We start from the raw sequence: 22446 nt of genomic DNA, 5'->3' as shown, positions 1-22446 counted from the left end.
GTTCAGAAAGTCTTCTACAACAATTAGAGTCTAAATAGTGAGCAGCACAGATAGAATTAATAATCCATCTTGTATCTCTCATGAATATGCATATCGTGGCCTGATGTAGCCTGTTGTTTAGATCAGCGCTTATTTTTAGCAGGTAAAAAAAGTCTTTTTGTTACGTCAAGCCTGTCACATCTCGTGTCACGTATTTGATGTTGGAAATCCTCTATGCAAGTCTGACCCGCTGTAACAGAGCAGACTAGAAAAGATCGTGAAGCGCACGGAGAAGCTGAGAGTCTGTCCAGTGCGCCGTGAGTCGTGATGCTATCATGTTCTCTGTGTACCATATCTAGTGAGCATTTATCATGCAGTCGTTCCTGACAATGATGCAGTGGTTAGTGACTAACATGTTTAATGATTCATCATATGTATATGCTCTCAAAATAAACAGTAGGAGAACACAAGGAGCTTATATGCAGCAGGAAGTTGACGGCAAACCTGCTCAATTTCCACCTCTCACCAAGGTTGGGTTGTGGGGGCAGCAACTGTAGGAAAGAAGCCCAGACTTTCCCCTCTCCTTGTTGGAGTCAGTCTCAAGCTGGTGACCACAGGTGTGAGCCGGAACACCCCGAGAGGTCTTTTGGCTCAGCTCTTTCTCGAGTCCTCATGCACAGATCCATGTGTCGATCTCTCCCGCCATCTTTTCTCAGTCGTGAACAAGAGCCCCAGACACTTCAACCCCTCCACTACGGTGAGTGTCTCTCCTCCGACCGACCGGAAACTTCATTGAATTATTATTGGGACAAAAAAAACTGAAATAAAGGGCAGGACCATCACATTCTAATCATTAAATAATTCACTGAAATCAATTTAAAGTTGCAAGTTATTTTGTTTCCCTATTAAATCAGTGAGATCCAAAATGGCTGCCAGTTCCATTTCATTGCACATCACCTAAAATAAAAAAACAGCAAACGGTGGTCCGCCTTCCCCTCTCTTCGCCGACCGTGATGTCATCATTGTGAGCCCCTGATGTGCTCCTGAGAGAGAAAACAATCCTTTGACTTACACAACTGTATAAATGTTTGGGGTTTTATTTATCTTTTTTGTAAACAGTGGTTGGCCCACTGTTCTCTGTATAATAAAGACTTGTTTTAGACTCTACACATGCGTCTTTTGAGTTGTCATTTGCCGCCACATATTTAGAGGCCTGGAAGGGTTTGGGTAAGTCTGCTGCTGTTCGATGAGTCGACACTTTATTCTTTATTATAGGAGGTCAACTGAGAGACTGAAACATTCCAGTGTGACCTGGGTCTGACCCGGGGCCTCCTCCCAGTTGGAGCAGCCCAGACTAGGACCAGAGGGTCGAGCGCCTGCACCTGCTTTCCACCCTGGGAGTGAGACGCAGAGTGAGACACACGAAGTCACTCTCATTATTGCTGACTCATCACATCTCCACTCAAGGAAGAAAAACACGACCCGCTCATTAGCAGCTTAATTTGAGTTTCACCGCCGAGCCTCGTGTTCAATAACGTGCTGGAGGACGGAAACCATTATCGTTTTGTCTGTTCAGCAACTAAATCCTGATTATCACCTTCATTTTCTTCCCAATGACTGAAACATTAAGTCCACTGAAGTGGACCTCAGCAGTTTTTATTCATCTGCCAATGGATTGTGGCGATTATAGCGGATTCCTTTTCATTCGAAGTGACTGGTTGCTTCATGGTCGAAAGGTTGTTTATCAGTCAGTGTGGTTTATGATTTTTTCAAACTGTCATGTCATTAAACTGTTATAAAGGCAATCTAATCTAATATATACTGTGAAGGTCACTGAAATTCACAAGCACTAGCTAGGTTGTTGTAGTGAGAACTCAGCTGCAACTGACCAAAGACCTATTGAAAGAGGATTTCAGTCACGTATTTACACTGTAATGTCGCATTCACAAATTTTAATGACTTTTTTTTTAACCGATTTATGTGTAATTTTGCTTGTGAAATGCGTTTGCCAAACAATGTGTGCTTCTTTTTGTTTCGGTGTATATGTTCACGAGCAGATCTGTCAGACGTTTCTTTAGTTCCTCACGTTGTCTACCTGTGTTTTGACTCGGCACTTGACCGATGCTGCCCTCTGTTGGTGATTTACTGAATTACTCCAACGTCGACGCACCTGTATGTTGCTGGATTTCTTGGTTATAAACCATGACTAAGTGGAACATCGCAGAAATAATTCCTTGAGGAAGTTATCGTAAATCAAGCAAAATAATAGAAAGTGAAAATGAACTTGGTCCAGGAATTATGTCACAAATTTGAAGGCCGTAATTGTGCCGATTGTTCATCGGACAGACACTGTACTGCGCGGGATAAGCAGTCGTAATTGCAAATAAAGCGAAAAAAAAGTGGTATTTTGAAATTCTTGCGGTTCATTGCAGAAGAATTCTGATTGGAGGAAAGAAAAAACGTTTGCGCTTGATTGCTTAAAGATCATTACGCTCTGATCTGATTGGCGGAGACTCATTCCTACGTCACGTGACAACTAAACTGTCTTGAGGAAGCTGCCGTAAATCAAATGAAATATAAAAAATATATTAATCCTGGATTTACGTCTCAATTAAAAGGTAGGAAAAGAAAAGAAACAGAAAACGAAAAAGGTAAAACGTATCCGATGCGATCACATTGTACATCCGACAGGCACTGTGTACTGCGCGCGATAAAAAGTAGGAAGTGCTCATGACGTTATGAAACAGACACATCAGGCATTATACAATTTGAAATTCTTGCGGTTTATTGCAGAAGCATTCTGATTGGAGGAAAGAAAAAACGCTGGCATTTGATTGCTTAAAGACCAATATGCTCTAATCTGATTGGCGGACACTCATTCGTACGTCACGTGACAACTAAAGCGCCAATAAAAGAAAACCGGGCACTTATTGACGGTTAGGTTCTCATTTGTCGTGGAAGATCTCGTTATTCGTGTCCGAACTTCGCCATCGCCTTTCAACGCAGCAAGATGCTCTGGTTTCCGAACTCTTCGTCGGTAAGTCACATCGCTATTGTCTCGTTAAAATGTTCCTCTGTATTTTATCCATCAGTGAATCCTCCGTTTGTTTGTTTTTAGGAACTCTTCACCTGTACTGGGAGACGAGTCACTCCGGTGGTCAGGTACCTTCCTTTTTCATTGATGTTTTCCTCATGACCTGCTTCGATACTAAAAACAGTTGAATGTATCTGAGTAACGTGTCTTTCATCCATATTGTAGGTTTCATAATCGCGTGTTATCCAGGAAAACTATCACACGTTATCATCATCAAGTGACAAACCTGCAGTTTCAAGGTTTGCCTGACGCCAGCGTGTTATGTCCAGATGACATTCTCCTTTAGCTCCTCGATTGTTGCAGTCTAAATGTGGTAACTGGAGCTGCTGGCTGACCTCTCTGCTGCTATGGTTCATGACATAAGAAAAATCATAGCTGTATTGTTCGACGTAAAAGCCTGATGAAGTTGGAATTATAAACTTAACTGAAGCTGAAGTTATGTTATTATATCTTAATATATATATTTGTTGTTAAATGTCGTGATTAATATTTCCGATGTGTTAGTGTTTGAGTCTTTTCAGATCACTCATTCAACTGTGCAGTGTCACAAGCGCAGTGGAGCGTAGGGCCTCTACCCTGGTTTGGTTTTCCAACACTGTAGAGTTGTAAACTTATTTTCTAACCAGAATCAAACAAGAACTTGGTTTCAATGTTGTACCAATAACTGCTCGTAGCTTGGATCCTGCCAGTCTTGTCAACACTCATGTTGATGTGGCTAAACTAAAGCCACTGCTGACACCAATGTGACTGATCGGTCAAACGGGGTGATGAAGTAGAACAAAGGTCGTCCTAACCATTACGTGAGGTACACACTACTCTACACACTCTGGTTTGTTCTCACTCACCTCAAGTGAACTCTGAGTGTCGGTGTGATATTTCCATGAAGCACTTCCTCTTCGTCACATGCAGGAACATTGTCTTCCTCTTCTCCGTTCACCCGGCTCTTCCATTTCCATCCTTCCCTCCATGATGCTCACCGTCTCTTCTCTTCCTACAGGCCGCTGCAGCAGCAGGTTGCACTGTCCGTCCTCCCTCAGTCGACCCTCTGCAGAGAACTCGCTGCCATTAAATGCAGACGGTGGCGTCTCTGCGAGCTAGCGCTACAGCGACTTGGGCAAGTACCTGGAAGGCCTTTGACCTTTTCCTTGACATGACATTATGTCTATTCTCACACTGCTGTTGTGTTGCAGGCTGCCAAACATTGGCAACAGCTGCTACATGAACGTGGTCCTGCAAAGTCTGCTGTCGCTGGAGCCCTTCATGCGGGAGGTGCAGAACCAGGCCTGCACCAATGCCATGATCTTTGATCAGACTTTCATCAGGTGGGTTTGAGACCCCTTCATCGCAGCCATGATGTCGAAATATAAATGTCCACACCTTCAGTGCTGAGATTGCAAGTGTGTATTGACAAACACTTTTGTTCTTTCCAGTTCGTTCATCAGGGTGGCAAAGTCGCGTCTTTACGGAGACTCGGCTGAAAAGCTGTCGGCTGTGTCGCATTTCAAAAATTCCATCGGCGCCCTGAACTCTCACTTCTTTGATGACCACCAAAAGGTTCCTGTTCACACTGCATGGCGTTGGCTGCTATTAACATCCACTACTTGGACACCATGTCAATACATTGTGTGTGTGTGCAGAGTGCCCAGAAATGCCTCCTCACCATCCTCAGCAGCTGGGAAGGCTTCTCGACCAACATGAAGATGGCTGCCGGTCGCCTCGGGATGAACTACAAATGTCCAGTGGGGACAAACATTGCGTTTGAAGCCCTGCGCAGCAGCTCCTGCAAACGGTGTGGATTCGAGGACCATTACTCTCTTTCAGGATGTGTTTAAAGTGTGATATTTATTTTGAATCCCACAGATGTGGATGGCAACGGAAGGTGAAGTCCCACGAGGTGTTTCTCTCGCTTCAGACTGCCGACTCAGTGAGTCAGGCTCTTGGAAATGTCCTGAATGTAAGTTGTCCTGCACAATCTGACAAGTTAAAAGACACAACAATGTCTCAACGTCCGTTTCAGGAGAGGCCTGCAGACGTTCGATGCAGGCGCTGTGGGAGTCACCTGACTGATCGATTGTCTTTCAGCACTCTCCCAAAGTAAGTAGCATCATTTTTCCGACACTCGATTTTGAACTGACCTTTGATGTTTCTACAGCGTGTTGATCCTGAGCCTGTGCCGGGTCCGACGCACGGCCTCAAGACGGTTCATCAAGGTTCCTACAGCCGTCCATTTATGCCAGGACCTGCAGGTGGCAACGCTGCACAAAGAACAGGTGAGGGCGCCGACATATTCTTCATGTGTCAACTCTCTAAATATAACTCCTTTTGTTTCAGGCTCAATACAAGCTGGTGACGATTGTCAACCGCCTTGGTTCCACCAGTCATGAAGGTAGTTGACCGTGTCTCAAGTGTGTTGGATGTTTGGATCCCCCTCCTAATGCATGGCTCCTGCTGTTTCAGGCCACTACAGCTGCGACACCATGCTGAAGGACAATACTCCTCGCTGGCTCACCTTCGATGACGACAAAGTGGAGGTGCAACCTTCTTCTCTCCTGGCTGAAAGACGGCAGACTGCACTCCTTTTATTTTACGTCAAGAGCTAATGACTGAATGACTAATGAAAGCTCTGACAACACCGGTCCATGTATATATCTAAATAGCCAATAAATACAGTATTTTTCAAAATTTCAAATCAAGTTATGGGTCTGATTTTGTTGCATGAATCTCATCCTGGCGTTGTCAAATGTAAAGAAAAGGCGAGAGACGTGTTTAGGCCTCATAAGTCTGAAATATTCATCAATGTAGATGAGGCATTTCATGTGAATTCACTGTTGAAACCTTTGTTGGACATGTGCTGTAATATCTTCAGGTTCCGTTGTTATCTGAAAGAGACGGAGACTCATGTGGACGTTACTTGTACGTTTCTTTATTGTCTAGCGTTAGTCCAGTGCGTACCTTACGTACGCCACCACACGAATATACAGCACCTTTATCATAACATATTCAACAATACACACAGAAATAGTCTTGACTAAACACAGGAACTAAATGATTATATCAATACATTACATGTGCTTTGCATTTCAGTCTTGAAGGTTTTTTTTGTTGAATCCTATGTTGCACTTTGTTGCATTTTCTAAGTCATGTTAAATGCAGCCATAACACTAGTACAGTAGATACTGAGTTGTTCCAGTTACTAGAAAGTGTGGAATAGTTGAATTGTTGAGAAATGGTATGGAGAAAATGTGTGAAAAGAAAGATGTGATGTATGTTGAATGTACTGTATGACTCCAGCCATTAGGTAGCGTTTGACCGTGTGTGTGAACAGAATATAGGTCGATAAACAGAGGGCGACAAGTTGGTCTCTTTGGGGGTCAGAAGGTGACATGTTTCAAATGCGCTCTCAGACTATGTCCTTCAGAACACCACCATGGTTTTACTTGTTAAAGTAGCTTTTCGTAGCTGATGCGTCTGTATTCTGACCGTTTGTAATGTATTTCAAAATTAATATTCACAGGGACATTCCAGCGCTTTGGCTGATCATTAACATGAAGAAAGAGGAATTAGCTTTTCCTGAGGAGGAAATACACGCACATTCAATAGCTAGATTCATATTGGAAGAACTTGACTGCATGCGTTTCAGCTCCTCTTCCACTTGAGGCAGGATCGGGAAGGGGATGCGACGGGGCGTGGCAATGCTGTAGGGAGTGGCATCGGGCTGGAGCGCCATTTTCAATGGCTCACACTTGTGAAACACAAAAGCCCTGTCACTGCCTGATGTGGTCCGCCGGAAATTCCGGGACTGGAACCGGATGTTAGAAACACACATGCGGAAGGTCTACGAATTGCGTCTATATTTAACAGTAAAATCTGGAAATTATACGTTTTTACGCTCATGCGTAGTACGATCTGGTCTGTCTGCCTGATGTGGTCCGCCGGAAATGATGGTGCTGAAGCAGGAAGTTACCGACGAACCGGTTTACGGTAAGCAAGCGTTACTTCGGTTTATTTCTTTGTCACAGCCAAACAGCCCAGACCTAACCCTAACCCTTAATCTGGATTGTAGAAGTAAAAATTGTAAAACGTTTTTAAAAAACTTCATCGCCTGTGCGCGATATAACCATGGACGCATGCACTTTACCAGTAAATGTCAGTTGGTAAAACATGCGCAATTTCCGGTTCCAGTCCCGGAATTTCCAGCGGACCGCATCAGGCAGTGACAAGCCCAATATCTCCAAAAACATCCTCGAAGGTCTCAATTCCATCCACTCTGCGAATCAGCCCCATTTCGGTAGCTATTCTCCTCCCCAACAGGTTGGTGGTGAATGGGCCCCTCATTACACCACGTTTCTCAGTCTCAGTTAAGAATTTGCCTTTGCAGTCAAGTTTCCCACCAGGACAGAAAACATGAATCACAATATTTTACCTAAGAATTGATATCACGGTTCTCTGCCAGGGTTTTTTTTCCCTCATAAAATACGTAGTTTATTGCACACATAAACCATGACAAAACAAAGTTGCATCACCAGACATATGTCATTTGAGGTGCAGAAAAAGACTTGTGGTAACGGACGCTCCGATCAGGGTTTTTGCTGCCGATCAGGATACTGATCACATGGATTGACAATGAATTTGGAATCAAAATGATGAGACCTTCTGTGTTGAAGATGTGAAAACATGAACCATTAAATCATTTCCATTCAGAAAGGTTTTATTATAACTCAGAATCAGAATCAGAATGAGATTTATTGCCATGGTCAGTGGGGAGCCCACCGACTACGAAAGTGTCTTGAAATAAAGTGCAACAAAAAACAAATAAAATAAAATAAAATAAATAGAATAACATAACAACAAGGCTGTTCACGAATTTAACAGTCTGACGGCCGAGGGAAAGAAGCTGTTCCTGTGACGGGAGGTTCTGGTCTGGATGGACCGTAGCCTCCTGCCAGAGGGAAGAGGAACAAACAGTCTATGTCCAGGGTGAGAGGGGTCGGCTCTGATCTGACCTGCACGTCTCTGGGTCCTAGAGGCATACAGGTCCTGAAGAAGTGGCAGGCTGCAACCGATCACCTTCTCAGCAGAACGTACGATGCGCTGCAGTCAGCTCTTGTCCCTGGAGGTGGCGCTGTTGTACCAGACGGTGATAGAGGAGGTGAGGATGGACTGGATGATGGCCGTGTAGAACTCCACCAGCAACTTCGTCGGCAGTCGTAGTTTCCGTAGCTGCCTCAGAAAGAACATTCTCTGCTGGGCCTTCCTGATGACTCCTCTAGAAGGCAAAAAGAAGACTCACAGAATGCAGCAACTATTATATATCAAAAGACACAACTGAAAAACATTTATTTCAATGTGAGGTGAATCTCTATGGTCTGTGCCGTGTCCGTGAAATATTGACAGACTCTAGCGGGACTCCGAGACAGAGAGCACTGCATTGATGAACGCTGCACCTGACTCCAAAATGGCGTCAGATCCGGTCGTAACATGTTTGTTTTGAGGCTTTTTGGGGGGCTGATTCTCCTCACTAGTTCCCGGTTTGTCATCCATATTCCTTCAGTTTCTATCCTGACGCCGACCTACCCAATCCCTACCACGTTCACGTCACCATTGAAACAGGTGACTACAAGGCGCTTCATCATTGGTTGAAGGAGAAGTCACGAGCATTGTGGGAACTCAGAAAGTAGTAGCTTGCAGCGCTGCTTGGGAGCGTAAAACTCTCAAAGGAAAGTAGCATTTGTGATGCAACCCAATTAGCCTCATGTTAACGTTAAATCAGCTGTCTTCTTGAGGCCGTGCGTTGGACCCGGCACAGGCTCAGGATCAGCACGCTGTAGAAACATCAAAGGTCAGTTTAGAATCGAGTGTTGGAAAAACCCCGGTTCACACAGCCGTCCATTTATGCCATGATCTGCAGTAGGCAATGCTGCACAGTGACAGCCTGTGCTAGCAACGACCTGTCCTCTGGAGTCAACGCTTCTGCCTTGTCTTTGACACGGATGCGGTTGCAGTTGAGCATCTTGGTGAAAGGGACGTCATCCTTCTGGCGCATAATTTCCGTCAACGTGGCGATCTGAAAAGTGCTGTAAGTGCAAAGCGGTTTTGGACTGTCTGACGGGCGGTAGCTGGTAAAAGTCTCAGACGGCAAGAACAGCCAGCAAAAGGTACCTGGATGCCTTTGATCTGCTTCAATCTGGCATCCACTACGCAAACAGAGGCTTGAAGACCATGGAGATCTCGTCAATGATCGCACGCTTGTGTCACACACTCGTGAGCAGAGACTTCACGTTTTTTTAATATGCATTAATATGCCTGCATTATCTTTTTCATCTTCTTGCTGAGGTCATCCTGTCAATCACGGTTTTGAGGTAGTTGCTCAAACTGTGCTGTGACTTGCTAATGTAGCTGCAGATGTACATGATGCAGGTGTAGGCATTCAGAATGTACTGAATGTCCAAATTAGCATCCCATGCGTCAAGTGGGGCAGGGTTGTAACCACTGACCAGGCGACTTTTGGCTCACAAGTACAGTGCTGCTTTGTATTCCTCGAGCGAGAACTCGGATTCAGTCAGAAGCTGCTCACAGGTCACAGACGAAGGGAGCTATGGGTCAGAAAGAAGCTTTTTCATCTCTGATAGGACTCACGGCTTGCATAGATCATCCTTGTCTCCCGCCTTGGCTTGCTCCTTGGGCTGCGCTTCGGGGTCCACCCTGACCTGATCATGGTGCTGGGGCACGGCGGTTTGGGGAAGCCAAAACGACAATTAGCACCGATCGTCTTCAAACAAGTCGTTGAGTGTGATCTGCTGTACATCTGGACCTCTGTGACCTTCTTGTACAGCAAGGGGCACGTGCTGCGATCAGGCAGCTTTGCGGTGACGTATCGGGAGACAAAGTCACACACCGTCTGGTGAGAGTCTTCCTCAAAAACAGGCGCAACTTCAACCCAAATCAAGCAGTGGATGTGTGGACTTCTTCCGCGCTGAAATTCCACACGGTAAAAGTAGTCCACCACCTTGCCGATAGGCTGCGCAGAAGACAGGATGAGGTCTTGAAAGAGTGACCCAACCCATTTGCTAAACATGCACATGGCCGTGACCGGGTTGCTGTGAAGGATGTCGCACTTGGTGGCCCAATCGAGCACGTCAAAAGCTTCCCCCTGCTGTGCTTTAATGGCAGTGATGACCTCCTCCAAGCGCATTTCTGCTGCAGGAAATGTGCAGAAGATGCTCGTGGTGCCCAGCTTGAGAATCATGGCAAACAAATCCTTTAATGTTTTCGCCCTATATGACGGGATGTCTCTGAGCGGCGTCATGAAGTGGACCGAGTCTTTGTTGCCCACGAACCTCTATACCTCACGCTTGTCCTGAAGCAGGGCGTTGGTTATTCTGTGTCCATCATCCATCTCCAGAAATCTCAGGGCCATTCTTCCAGAGTCAGACAGATGAAGACATTACATATGACTTCACCTCAACAAAGAAAATATTTCAAGGAGGAGCAGTTTGTTCAATCAAATCAAAATACCTTAAGCAACTTCTAATGCCAGCTTCATTAGCAACATCAGAATACCGTCAGACAGAAACATTTACCCGAGAAGAATAGGACATAAAAGGGCAGTACAGAAAAAAATGTACGAATGAGCTACATGTGCAGATGACTGAAACTATATGAAAAAAGGATATTCAGTAGCTGTCTGAGTGGCAAATAGTCTGTGTGTAGCCACGTGCGTGTATTTACGTGTCTCACTGCATCTATGTGTATATGTTAAAGTCAGTAAAATGTCAGTGACACTAGTTTATTATTATAATTGGGTGCAAGTTTGGTTCAGAGTCCTGGTCAAGTGCAGCCAATTGTTTTGGATGGGTAAGTTGAGAGGCAGAGGAAAGCGTCAGCTCTCCTCACAAAAATAGCAAAACATGTGTCTGACCTTGTTTATCCAACTTTGTGGGGCCCAATTCTTGACCAAGCACTATCTTTGTGGGGACCTTATGCCGGTCCCTGCAGGTCCAAAATGCAATTTTATGATGAAGGCTTCAAAATAACAGTCATTATAATGGGGTCCAAGTTTGGTTCAGAATCCTGGCGAAGACGTGCCATTTGTTTGTGATGGTTAAGTGAAGGTTGAGAGGCTTCTAATGATGTCAATGAGAAACCTCACACTGTCCCCACGAGGATAAATAATAAAAACAAACTATGAAAAACTAAGTTCATTAAAATTAAAAAATGTTTTTAGATTAAGACAAAAAGGTAAATCAGGAATGAAGTGGTATTAGCATTCAGATACAATGTGTCGTCCTAGCTAAAACCATCATTGAGCAGAGGCAACATTTGTGAGTCAGCACTATGTTCAAAGAGACTTGAAGACGCCATTTTGTGGCTTCAAAACTCTCCCCTGTAAAATGTCTGCCTGAGCTGCTGCAGACACCTCTCCCACCACCCTCCCTGCACGCGCTCATTGCTCACCTCTAAATGACGGCAAACAGAGAAACGTCTACATCAAGTGCAGCGAACTAAACTGATAAAAAGGAATAAAAAGTTAAGAGCCTACACAACAGCTAATTTAAGACCAATGATACAAGCATTAAATCACGACATATCACATCTCAAACCCACCTGCCAATTAGCTCCGGATACCATATGCAACCCAATTAGCCTCATGTTAACTTTAAAGAGCAACGAGTGCGCGGATTTAAGAATAAACTTTGAGTTAGGAAGAGTCCACGAGTCACTTCCGCATGGAAACGTTATGATTTAGCGAGTATAGCATCTCTTAAGGCTAAGGAACACGATGGAGGTGCAGAGCAATGTACAGGCCGTTAGCCGCGAGGCTAACGCTAGCGCACTCGACATGCATCAAAAACGAACCCAAACTATAAACTGTACGTTTCTACAGCCAACAACAGCCACCACGAACAGGAAACGCTATCATTTTACAAGTAAAAGAGCTCTTAAGGTTGAGAGCACATGTTGCAGCTGCATTGGAAAACGGACGAAAAATATTTATTGTAAGTTTGTACAACCAACAACAGCCACCATGAACATGAAACAACACTTTGAGCAGCGCAAAAGACGACTTTCCCACCAGAACAGAGCCAAGAGCAGAGCAGGAATTGGGCGCTCCATTACCTGAGTCCTTGAGACGAATGAAATGAATAGAAGGGGCGACCGCACTTGATCAGAGCAGGTGCGTTTAGGGACAGTCGGAAATGTCAGTGTTACCTGCAAACAACACAGGCAAACGGTGGTTTCTGAGACAGCAAATGACTGCAATGGCAGACGATGCGTGCGCCTGCGTTTTCTGCTTTCCGCAGACTTTCTACGCTAAAGTTTGAGGCAGCGGCGAGCTGTTGAATTAGGACCTTTTCTGCTTCGGCTCCCATTCTTTATCTATGGGACAAATTCCCACTAAACCTGGGATTTCTTGGGAATGCTGGCACCTGGGTCCGAGAAAAGCAAACTACTCACACAATCACAATCGGGCCACTGGTTTTGGCTTTCGCGCCGCGTCTCTACGATGCAAGCTCTGGGAGGAGTAGCCGTCCATATATGTTTTACCGCTGCACTTGACCGATGCTGTCCTCTGTTGGTGTTTTACTAAATTACTTCAACATTTGATACACCTGTTTTTTGCCGTTTTTCTTGGTTATAAACCACGAATAACGCAGAAACAATGTCTTGAGGAAGCTGCCGTAAATCTTATGCCGTAAATATTAATCCTGGATTTACGTCTCAATTAAAAGGTAGGAAAAGAAAAGAAACAGAAAACGAAAAAGGTAAAACGTATCCGATGCGATCACATTGTACATCCGACAGGCACTGCGTACTGCGCGGGATAAAAAGTAGGAAGTGCTCATGACGTTATGAAACGGACACATCAGGCATGATACAGCTTGAAATGTTTGCGGTTTATTTCAGAAGCATTCTGATTGGAGGAAAGAAAAAACGCTGGCATTTGATTGCTTAAAGACCAATATGCTCTAATCTGATTGGCGGAGACTCATTCGTACGTCACGTGACAACTAAAGTGCCAATAAAAGAAGACCGGGCAATTATTGACGGTTAGTTTCTCATTTGTCGTGGAAAATCTGGTTATTCGTGTCCGAACTTCGCCATCGCCTTTCAACGCAGCAAGATGCTCTGGATTCCGAACTCTTCGTCGGTAAGTCACATCGCTATTGTCTCGTTAAAATGTTCCTCTGTATTTTATCCATCAGTGAATCCTCCGTTTGTTTGTTTTTAGGAACTCTTCACCTGTACTGGGAGACGAGTCACTCCGGTGGTCAGGTACCTTCCTTTTTCATTGATGTTTTCCTCATGACCTGCTTCGATACTAAAAACAGTTGAATGTATCTGAGTAACGTGTCTTTCATCCATATTGTAGGTTTCATAATCGCGTGTTATCCAGGAAAACTATCACACGTTATCATCATCAAGTGACAAACCTGCAGTTTCAAGGTTTGCCTGACGCCAGCGTGTTATGTCCAGATGACATTCTCCTTTAGCTCCTCGATTGTTGCAGTCTAAATGTGGTAACTGGAGCTGCTGGCTGACCTCTCTGCTGCTATGGTTCATGACATAAGAAAAATCATAGCTGTATTGTTCGACGTAAAAGCCTGATGAAGTTGGAATTATAAACTTAACTGAAGCTGAAGTTATGTTATATCTTAATATATATATTTGTTGTTAAATGTCGTGATTAATATTTCCGATGTGTTAGTGTTTGAGTCTTTTCAGATCACTCATTCAACTGTGCAGTGTCACAAGCGCAGTGGAGCGTAGGGCCTCTACCCTGGTTTGGTTTTCCAACACTGTAGAGTTGTAAACTTATTTTCTAACCAGAATCAAACAAGAACTTGGTTTCAATGTTGTACCAATAACTGCTCGTAGCTTGGATCCTGCCAGTTTTGTCAACACTCATGTTGATGTGGCTAAACTAAAGCCACTGCTGACACCAATGTGACTGATCGGTCAAACAGGGTGATGAAGTAGAACAAACGTCGTCCTAACCATTACGTGAGGTACACACTACTCTACACACTCTGGCTTGTTCTCACTCACCTCAAGTGAACTCTGAGTGTCGGTGTGATATTTCCATGAAGCACTTCCTCTTCGTCACATGCAGGAACATTGTCTTCCTCTTCTCCGTTCACCCGGCTCTTCCATTTCCATCCTTCCCTCCATGATGCTCACCGTCTCTTCTCTTCCTACAGGCCGCTGCAGCAGCAGGTTGCACTGTCCGTCCTCCCTCAGTCGACCCTCTGCAGAGAACTCGCTGCCATTAAATTCAGACGGTGGCGTCTCTGCGAGCTAGCGCTACAGCGACTTGGGCAAGTACCTGGAAGGCCTTTGACCTTTTCCTTGACATGACATTATGCCTATTCTCACACTGCTGTTGTGTTGCAGGCTGCCAAACATTGGCAACAGCTGCTACATGAACGTGGTCCTGCAAAGTCTGCTGTCGCTGGAGCCCTTCATGCGGGAGGTGCAGAACCAGGCCTGGACCAATGCCATGATCTTTGATCAGACTTTCATCAGGTGGGTTTGAGACCAAAGAGGGTTTGAGACAAAATATAAATGTCCACACCTTCAGTGCTGAGATTGCAAGTGTGTATTGACAAACACTTTTGTTCTTTCCAGTTGGTTCATCAGGGTGGCAAAGTCGCGTCTTTACGGAGACTCGGCTGAAAAGCTGTCGGCTGTGTCGCATTTCAAAAATTCCATCGGCGCCCTGAACTCTCACTTCTTTGATGACCATCAAAAGGTTCCTGTTCACACTGCATGGCGTTAGCTGCTATTAACGTCCACTACTTGGACACCATGTCAATACATTGTGTGTGTGTGCAGAGTGCCCAGAAATGCCTCCTCACCATCCTCAGCAGCTGGGAAGGCTTCTCGACCAACATGAAGATGGCTGCCAGTCGCCTCGGGATGAACTACAAATGTCCAGTGGGGACAAACATTGCGTTTGAAGCCCTGCGCAGCAGCTCCTGCAAACGGTGTGGATTCGAGGACCATTACTCTCTTTCAGGATGTGTTTAAAGTGTGATATTTATTTTGAATCCCACAGATGTGGATGGCAACGGAAGGTGAAGTCCCACGAGGTGTTTCTCTCGCTTCAGACTGCCGACTCAGTGAGTCAGGCTCTTGGAAATGTCCTGAATGTAAGTTGTCCTGCACAATCTGACAAGTTAAAAGACACAACAATGTCTCAACGTCCGTTTCAGGAGAGGCCTGCAGACGTTCGATGCAGGCGCTGTGGGAGTCACCTGACTGATCGATTGTCTTTCAGCACTCTCCCAAAGTAAGTAGCATCATTTTTCCGACACTCGATTTTGAACTGACCTTTGATGTTTCTACAGCGTGTTGATCCTGAGCCTGTGCCGGGTCCGACGCACGGCCTCAAGACGGTTCATCAAGGTTCCTACAGCCGTCCATTTATGCCAGGACCTGCAGGTGGCAACGCTGCACAAAGAACAGGTGAGGGCGCCGACATATTCTTCATGTGTCAACTCTCTAAATATAACTCCTTTTGTTTCAGGCTCAATACAAGCTGGTGACGATTGTCAACCGCCTTGGTTCCACCAGTCATGAAGGTAGTTGACCGTGTCTCAAGTGTGTTGGATGTTTGGATCCCCCTCCTAATGCATGGCTCCTGCTGTTTCAGGCCACTACAGCTGCGACACCATGCTGAAGGACAATACTCCTCGCTGGCTCACCTTCGATGACGACAAAGTGGAGGTGCAACCTTCTTCTCTCCTGGCTGAAAGACGGCAGACTGCACTCCTTTTATTTTACGTCAAGAGCTAATGACTGAATGACTAATGAAAGCTCTGACAACACCGGTCCATGTATATATCTAAATAGCCAATAAATACAGTATTTTTCAAAATTTCAAATCAAGTTATGGGTCTGATTTTGTTGCATGAATCTCATCCTGGCGTTGTCAAATGTAAAGAAAAGGCGAGAGACGTGTTTAGGCCTCATAAGTCTGAAATATTCATCAATGTAGATGAGGCATTTCATGTGAATTCACTGTTGAAACCTTTGTTGGACATGTGCTGTAATATCTTCAGGTTCCGTTGTTATCTGAAAGAGACGGAGACTCATGTGGACGTTACTTGTACGTTTCTTTATTGTCTAGCGTTAGTCCAGTGCGTACCTTACGTACGCCACCACACGAATATACAGCACCTTTATCATAACATATTCAACAATACACACAGAAATAGTCTTGACTAAACACAGGAACTAAATGATTATATCAATACATTACATGTGCTTTGCATTTCAGTCTTGAAGGTTTTTTTTGTTGAATCCTATGTTGCACTTTGTTGCATTTTCTAAGTCATGTTAAATGCAGCCATAACACTAGTACAGTAGATACTGAGTTGTTCCAGTTACTAGAAAGTGTGGAATAGTTGAATTGTTGAGAAATGGTATGGAGAAAATGTGTGAAAAGAAAGATGTGATGTATGTTGAATGTACTGTATGACTCCAGCCATTAGGTAGCGTTTGACCGTGTGTGTGAACAGAATATAGGTCGATAAACAGAGGGCGACAAGTTGGTCTCTTTGGGGGTCAGAAGGTGACATGTTTCAAATGCGCTCTCAGACTATGTCCTTCAGAACACCACCATGGTTTTACTTGTTAAAGTAGCTTTTCGTAGCTGATGCGTCTGTATTCTGACCGTTTGTAATGTATTTCAAAATTAATATTCACAGGGACATTCCAGCGCTTTGGCTGATCATTAACATGAAGAAAGAGGAATTAGCTTTTCCTGAGGAGGAAATACACGCACATTCAATAGCTAGATTCATATTGGAAGAACTTGACTGCATGCGTTTCAGCTCCTCTTCCACTTGAGGCAGGATCGGGAAGGGGATGCGACGGGGCGTGGCAATGCTGTAGGGAGTGGCATCGGGCTGGAGCGCCATTTTCAATGGCTCACACTTGTGAAACACAAAAGCCCTGTCACTGCCTGATGTGGTCCGCCGGAAATTCCGGGACTGGAACCGGATGTTAGAAACACACATGCGGAAGGTCTACGAATTGCGTCTATATTTAACAGTAAAATCTGGAAATTATACGTTTTTACGCTCATGCGTAGTACGATCTGGTCTGTCTGCCTGATGTGGTCCGCCGGAAATGATGGTGCTGAAGCAGGAAGTTACCGACGAACCGGTTTACGGTAAGCAAGCGTTACTTCGGTTTATTTCTTTGTCACAGCCAAACAGCCCAGACCTAACCCTAACCCTTAATCTGGATTGTAGAAGTAAAAATTGTAAAACGTTTTTAAAAAACTTCATCGCCTGTGCGCGATATAACCATGGACGCATGCACTTTACCAGTAAATGTCAGTTGGTAAAACATGCGCAATTTCCGGTTCCAGTCCCGGAATTTCCAGCGGACCGCATCAGGCAGTGACAAGCCCAATATCTCCAAAAACATCCTCGAAGGTCTCAATTCCATCCACTCTGCGAATCAGCCCCATTTCGGTAGCTATTCTCCTCCCCAACAGGTTGGTGGTGAATGGGCCCCTCATTACACCACGTTTCTCAGTCTCAGTTAAGAATTTGCCTTTGCAGTCAAGTTTCCCACCAGGACCGAAAACATGAATCACAATATTTTACCTAAGAATTGATATCACGGTTCTCTGCCAGGGTTTTTTTTCCCTCATAAAATACGTAGTTTATTGCACACATAAACCATGACAAAACAAAGTTGCATCACCAGACATATGTCATTTGAGGTGCAGAAAAAGACTTGTGGTAACGGACGCTCCGATCAGGGTTTTTGCTGCCGATCAGGATACTGATCACATGGATTGACAATGAATTTGGAATCAAAATGATGAGACCTTCTGTGTTGAAGATGTGAAAACATGAACCATTAAATCATTTCCATTCAGAAAGGTTTTATTATAACTCAGAATCAGAATCAGAATGAGATTTATTGCCATGGTCAGTGGGGAGCCCACCGACTACGAAAGTGTCTTGAAATAAAGTGCAACAAAAAACAAATAAAATAAAATAAAATAAATAGAATAACATAACAACAAGGCTGTTCACGAATTTAACAGTCTGACGGCCGAGGGAAAGAAGCTGTTCCTGTGACGGGAGGTTCTGGTCTGGATGGACCGTAGCCTCCTGCCAGAGGGAAGAGGAACAAACAGTCTATGTCCAGGGTGAGAGGGGTCGGCTCTGATCTGACCTGCACGTCTCTGGGTCCTAGAGGCATACAGGTCCTGAAGAAGTGGCAGGCTGCAACCGATCACCTTCTCAGCAGAACGTACGATGCGCTGCAGTCAGCTCTTGTCCCTGGAGGTGGCGCTGTTGTACCAGACGGTGATAGAGGAGGTGAGGATGGACTGGATGATGGCCGTGTAGAACTCCACCAGCAACTTCGTCGGCAGTCGTAGTTTCCGTAGCTGCCTCAGAAAGAACATTCTCTGCTGGGCCTTCCTGATGACTCCTCTAGAAGGCAAAAAGAAGACTCACAGAATGCAGCAACTATTATATATCAAAAGACACAACTGAAAAACATTTATTTCAATGTGAGGTGAATCTCTATGGTCTGTGCCGTGTCCGTGAAATATTGACAGACTCTAGCGGGACTCCGAGACAGAGAGCACTGCATTGATGAACGCTGCACCTGACTCCAAAATGGCGTCAGATCCGGTCGTAACATGTTTGTTTTGAGGCTTTTTGGGGGGCTGATTCTCCTCACTAGTTCCCGGTTTGTCATCCATATTCCTTCAGTTTCTATCCTGACGCCGACCTACCCAATCCCTACCACGTTCACGTCACCATTGAAACAGGTGACTACAAGGCGCTTCATCATTGGTTGAAGGAGAAGTCACGAGCATTGTGGGAACTCAGAAAGTAGTAGCTTGCAGCGCTGCTTGGGAGCGTAAAACTCTCAAAGGAAAGTAGCATTTGTGATGCAACCCAATTAGCCTCATGTTAACGTTAAATCAGCTGTCTTCTTGAGGCCGTGCGTTGGACCCGGCACAGGCTCAGGATCAGCACGCTGTAGAAACATCAAAGGTCAGTTTAGAATCGAGTGTTGGAAAAACCCCGGTTCACACAGCCGTCCATTTATGCCATGATCTGCAGTAGGCAATGCTGCACAGTGACAGCCTGTGCTAGCAACGACCTGTCCTCTGGAGTCAACGCTTCTGCCTTGTCTTTGACACGGATGCGGTTGCAGTTGAGCATCTTGGTGAAAGGGACGTCATCCTTCTGGCGCATAATTTCCGTCAACGTGGCGATCTGAAAAGTGCTGTAAGTGCAAAGCGGTTTTGGACTGTCTGACGGGCGGTAGCTGGTAAAAGTCTCAGACGGCAAGAACAGCCAGCAAAAGGTACCTGGATGCCTTTGATCTGCTTCAATCTGGCATCCACTACGCAAACAGAGGCTTGAAGACCATGGAGATCTCGTCAATGATCGCACGCTTGTGTCACACACTCGTGAGCAGAGACTTCACGTTTTTTTAATATGCATTAATATGCCTGCATTATCTTTTTCATCTTCTTGCTGAGGTCATCCTGTCAATCACGGTTTTGAGGTAGTTGCTCAAACTGTGCTGTGACTTGCTAATGTAGCTGCAGATGTACATGATGCAGGTGTAGGCATTCAGAATGTACTGAATGTCCAAATTAGCATCCCATGCGTCAAGTGGGGCAGGGTTGTAACCACTGACCAGGCGACTTTTGGCTCACAAGTACAGTGCTGCTTTGTATTCCTCGAGCGAGAACTCGGATTCAGTCAGAAGCTGCTCACAGGTCACAGACGAAGGGAGCTATGGGTCAGAAAGAAGCTTTTTCATCTCTGATAGGACTCACGGCTTGCATAGATCATCCTTGTCTCCCGCCTTGGCTTGCTCCTTGGGCTGCGCTTCGGGGTCCACCCTGACCTGATCATGGTGCTGGGGCACGGCGGTTTGGGGAAGCCAAAACGACAATTAGCACCGATCGTCTTCAAACAAGTCGTTGAGTGTGATCTGCTGTACATCTGGACCTCTGTGACCTTCTTGTACAGCAAGGGGCACGTGCTGCGATCAGGCAGCTTTGCGGTGACGTATCGGGAGACAAAGTCACACACCGTCTGGTGAGAGTCTTCCTCAAAAACAGGCGCAACTTCAACCCAAATCAAGCAGTGGATGTGTGGACTTCTTCCGCGCTGAAATTCCACACGGTAAAAGTAGTCCACCACCTTGCCGATAGGCTGCGCAGAAGACAGGATGAGGTCTTGAAAGAGTGACCCAACCCATTTGCTAAACATGCACATGGCCGTGACCGGGTTGCTGTGAAGGATGTCGCACTTGGTGGCCCAATCGAGCACGTCAAAAGCTTCCCCCTGCTGTGCTTTAATGGCAGTGATGACCTCCTCCAAGCGCATTTCTGCTGCAGGAAATGTGCAGAAGATGCTCGTGGTGCCCAGCTTGAGAATCATGGCAAACAAATCCTTTAATGTTTTCGCCCTATATGACGGGATGTCTCTGAGCGGCGTCATGAAGTGGACCGAGTCTTTGTTGCCCACGAACCTCTATACCTCACGCTTGTCCTGAAGCAGGGCGTTGGTTATTCTGTGTCCATCATCCATCTCCAGAAATCTCAGGGCCATTCTTCCAGAGTCAGACAGATGAAGACATTACATATGACTTCACCTCAACAAAGAAAATATTTCAAGGAGGAGCAGTTTGTTCAATCAAATCAAAATACCTTAAGCAACTTCTAATGCCAGCTTCATTAGCAACATCAGAATACCGTCAGACAGAAACATTTACCCGAGAAGAATAGGACATAAAAGGGCAGTACAGAAAAAAATGTACGAATGAGCTACATGTGCAGATGACTGAAACTATATGAAAAAAGGATATTCAGTAGCTGTCTGAGTGGCAAATAGTCTGTGTGTAGCCACGTGCGTGTATTTACGTGTCTCACTGCATCTATGTGTATATGTTAAAGTCAGTAAAATGTCAGTGACACTAGTTTATTATTATAATTGGGTGCAAGTTTGGTTCAGAGTCCTGGTCAAGTGCAGCCAATTGTTTTGGATGGGTAAGTTGAGAGGCAGAGGAAAGCGTCAGCTCTCCTCACAAAAATAGCAAAACATGTGTCTGACCTTGTTTATCCAACTTTGTGGGGCCCAATTCTTGACCAAGCACTATCTTTGTGGGGACCTTATGCCGGTCCCTGCAGGTCCAAAATGCAATTTTATGATGAAGGCTTCAAAATAACAGTCATTATAATGGGGTCCAAGTTTGGTTCAGAATCCTGGCGAAGACGTGCCATTTGTTTGTGATGGTTAAGTGAAGGTTGAGAGGCTTCTAATGATGTCAATGAGAAACCTCACACTGTCCCCACGAGGATAAATAATAAAAACAAACTATGAAAAACTAAGTTCATTAAAATTAAAAAATGTTTTTAGATTAAGACAAAAAGGTAAATCAGGAATGAAGTGGTATTAGCATTCAGATACAATGTGTCGTCCTAGCTAAAACCATCATTGAGCAGAGGCAACATTTGTGAGTCAGCACTATGTTCAAAGAGACTTGAAGACGCCATTTTGTGGCTTCAAAACTCTCCCCTGTAAAATGTCTGCCTGAGCTGCTGCAGACACCTCTCCCACCACCCTCCCTGCACGCGCTCATTGCTCACCTCTAAATGACGGCAAACAGAGAAACGTCTACATCAAGTGCAGCGAACTAAACTGATAAAAAGGAATAAAAAGTTAAGAGCCTACACAACAGCTAATTTAAGACCAATGATACAAGCATTAAATCACGACATATCACATCTCAAACCCACCTGCCAATTAGCTCCGGATACCATATGCAACCCAATTAGCCTCATGTTAACTTTAAAGAGCAACGAGTGCGCGGATTTAAGAATAAACTTTGAGTTAGGAAGAGTCCACGAGTCACTTCCGCATGGAAACGTTATGATTTAGCGAGTATAGCATCTCTTAAGGCTAAGGAACACGATGGAGGTGCAGAGCAATGTACAGGCCGTTAGCCGCGAGGCTAACGCTAGCGCACTCGACATGCATCAAAAACGAACCCAAACTATAAACTGTACGTTTCTACAGCCAACAACAGCCACCACGAACAGGAAACGCTATCATTTTACAAGTAAAAGAGCTCTTAAGGTTGAGAGCACATGTTGCAGCTGCATTGGAAAACGGACGAAAAATATTTATTGTAAGTTTGTACAACCAACAACAGCCACCATGAACATGAAACAACACTTTGAGCAGCGCAAAAGACGACTTTCCCACCAGAACAGAGCCAAGAGCAGAGCAGGAATTGGGCGCTCCATTACCTGAGTCCTTGAGACGAATGAAATGAATAGAAGGGGCGACCGCACTTGATCAGAGCAG

General features: G+C 45.0%; 5 protein-coding genes and 1 long non-coding RNA gene across 12 annotated transcripts in view; 3 read left to right on the top strand and 3 right to left on the bottom strand.

The window, feature by feature from the left end:
• The window catches only part of clstn2a (calsyntenin 2a), an 82956-nt gene extending 81810 nt beyond the window's left edge, over window positions 1-1146 (top strand). For all 3 annotated transcript variants that reach the window (XM_053884279.1, XM_053884281.1, XM_053884282.1), the window contains exon 18: window positions 1-1146. This exon is cut by the window's left edge and continues 556 nt beyond it. The gene's annotated coding sequence lies outside the window, so the exon portion shown is untranslated.
• A 1795-nt stretch (window positions 1147-2941) lies between these two features.
• Window positions 2942-5744, top strand: LOC128769625 (ubiquitin carboxyl-terminal hydrolase 37-like). Its single transcript, XM_053883509.1, has 11 exons — window positions 2942-3016; window positions 3098-3141; window positions 4071-4187; window positions 4264-4395; window positions 4504-4627; window positions 4711-4862; window positions 4934-5027; window positions 5091-5167; window positions 5226-5343; window positions 5405-5459; window positions 5531-5744. The coding sequence occupies exons 1-11, from the start codon at window positions 2990-2992 to the stop codon at window positions 5671-5673; spliced, it is 1083 nt and encodes a 360-aa protein (XP_053739484.1). The 5' UTR covers window positions 2942-2989; the 3' UTR covers window positions 5674-5744.
• A 2052-nt stretch (window positions 5745-7796) lies between these two features.
• LOC128770099 (uncharacterized) lies at window positions 7797-12184 on the bottom strand. Of its 2 annotated transcripts, XR_008416465.1 has the most exons (3): window positions 9710-12184; window positions 8141-8339; window positions 7797-8012 (listed from the first exon to the last, which is right to left on the bottom strand). XR_008416465.1 is itself a non-coding variant. In XM_053884359.1 (2 exons), the coding sequence occupies exons 1-2, from the start codon at window positions 10377-10379 to the stop codon at window positions 8299-8301; spliced, it is 711 nt and encodes a 236-aa protein (XP_053740334.1). In that variant the 5' UTR covers window positions 10380-12184; the 3' UTR covers window positions 7797-8298. The 2 variants fall into 2 exon arrangements, 1 of the variants encoding a protein (XP_053740334.1); XM_053884359.1 differs by having other exon boundaries at window positions 7797-8339.
• Window positions 12185-13007: 823 nt separating this feature from the next.
• On the top strand, window positions 13008-15942 carry LOC128770098 (ubiquitin carboxyl-terminal hydrolase 37-like). 3 transcript variants are annotated; one of them, XM_053884358.1, is made up of 12 exons: window positions 13011-13223; window positions 13305-13348; window positions 13446-13519; window positions 14275-14391; window positions 14468-14599; window positions 14702-14825; window positions 14909-15060; window positions 15132-15225; window positions 15289-15365; window positions 15424-15541; window positions 15603-15657; window positions 15729-15942. In XM_053884358.1, the coding sequence occupies exons 5-12, from the start codon at window positions 14496-14498 to the stop codon at window positions 15869-15871; spliced, it is 867 nt and encodes a 288-aa protein (XP_053740333.1). In that variant the 5' UTR covers window positions 13011-13223; window positions 13305-13348; window positions 13446-13519; window positions 14275-14391; window positions 14468-14495; the 3' UTR covers window positions 15872-15942. The 3 variants fall into 3 exon arrangements, with proteins under 3 accessions (XP_053740330.1, XP_053740333.1, XP_053740332.1); XM_053884355.1 differs by lacking the exon at window positions 13446-13519 and having other exon boundaries at window positions 13008-13223; XM_053884357.1 differs by having other exon boundaries at window positions 13446-14391.
• LOC128770100 (uncharacterized) lies at window positions 13063-15168 on the bottom strand. Its single transcript, XR_008416466.1, has 5 exons — window positions 14932-15168; window positions 14649-14829; window positions 14400-14560; window positions 14123-14322; window positions 13063-13394 (listed from the first exon to the last, which is right to left on the bottom strand). It is a non-coding gene; the product is annotated as an uncharacterized LOC128770100 (long non-coding RNA).
• A 2052-nt stretch (window positions 15943-17994) lies between the features above and the next one.
• Window positions 17995-22382, bottom strand: LOC128769475 (uncharacterized). 2 transcript variants are annotated; one of them, XR_008416400.1, is made up of 3 exons: window positions 19908-22382; window positions 18339-18537; window positions 17995-18210 (listed from the first exon to the last, which is right to left on the bottom strand). XR_008416400.1 is itself a non-coding variant. In XM_053883229.1 (2 exons), the coding sequence occupies exons 1-2, from the start codon at window positions 20575-20577 to the stop codon at window positions 18497-18499; spliced, it is 711 nt and encodes a 236-aa protein (XP_053739204.1). In that variant the 5' UTR covers window positions 20578-22382; the 3' UTR covers window positions 17995-18496. The 2 variants fall into 2 exon arrangements, 1 of the variants encoding a protein (XP_053739204.1); XM_053883229.1 differs by having other exon boundaries at window positions 17995-18537.
• Between the last annotated feature and the right edge of the window lie 64 nt (window positions 22383-22446).

The sequence above is a fragment of the Synchiropus splendidus genome, chromosome 13 (assembly GCF_027744825.2).
Source record: "Synchiropus splendidus isolate RoL2022-P1 chromosome 13, RoL_Sspl_1.0, whole genome shotgun sequence".
NCBI lineage: Eukaryota > Metazoa > Chordata > Actinopteri > Syngnathiformes > Callionymidae > Synchiropus > Synchiropus splendidus.
Note: the sequence above shows the minus strand (reverse complement) of the source record. Positions and strands in the feature narration are given on the sequence as shown.

What these genes read in the sequence shown, in the direction of transcription:
- LOC128769475 (XM_053883229.1), bottom strand. Translation starts at nt 20,577, where the DNA reads ATGACGCCGCTCAGAGACATCCCGTCATATAGGGCGAAAACATTAAAG. An exon ending in AAGGATGATCTATGCAAGCC is followed by an intron (nt 18,538 to 19,907) that starts GTGAGTCCTATC and finishes TTTGCCTTCTAG; the next exon opens with AGGAGTCATCAGGAAGGCCC.
- LOC128770098 (XM_053884355.1), top strand. Translation starts at nt 13,197, where the DNA reads ATGCTCTGGATTCCGAACTCTTCGTCG. An exon ending in TCTTTGATGACCATCAAAAG is followed by an intron (nt 14,826 to 14,908) that starts GTTCCTGTTCAC and finishes GTGTGTGTGCAG; the next exon opens with AGTGCCCAGAAATGCCTCCT. An exon ending in TCTTTCAGCACTCTCCCAAA is followed by an intron (nt 15,366 to 15,423) that starts GTAAGTAGCATC and finishes ATGTTTCTACAG; the next exon opens with CGTGTTGATCCTGAGCCTGT.
- LOC128769625 (XM_053883509.1), top strand. Translation starts at nt 2,990, where the DNA reads ATGCTCTGGTTTCCGAACTCTTCGTCG. An exon ending in CGAGTCACTCCGGTGGTCAG is followed by an intron (nt 3,142 to 4,070) that starts GTACCTTCCTTT and finishes CTCTTCCTACAG; the next exon opens with GCCGCTGCAGCAGCAGGTTG. An exon ending in CGCAGCAGCTCCTGCAAACG is followed by an intron (nt 4,863 to 4,933) that starts GTGTGGATTCGA and finishes TGAATCCCACAG; the next exon opens with ATGTGGATGGCAACGGAAGG.
- LOC128770099 (XM_053884359.1), bottom strand. Translation starts at nt 10,379, where the DNA reads ATGACGCCGCTCAGAGACATCCCGTCATATAGGGCGAAAACATTAAAG. An exon ending in AAGGATGATCTATGCAAGCC is followed by an intron (nt 8,340 to 9,709) that starts GTGAGTCCTATC and finishes TTTGCCTTCTAG; the next exon opens with AGGAGTCATCAGGAAGGCCC.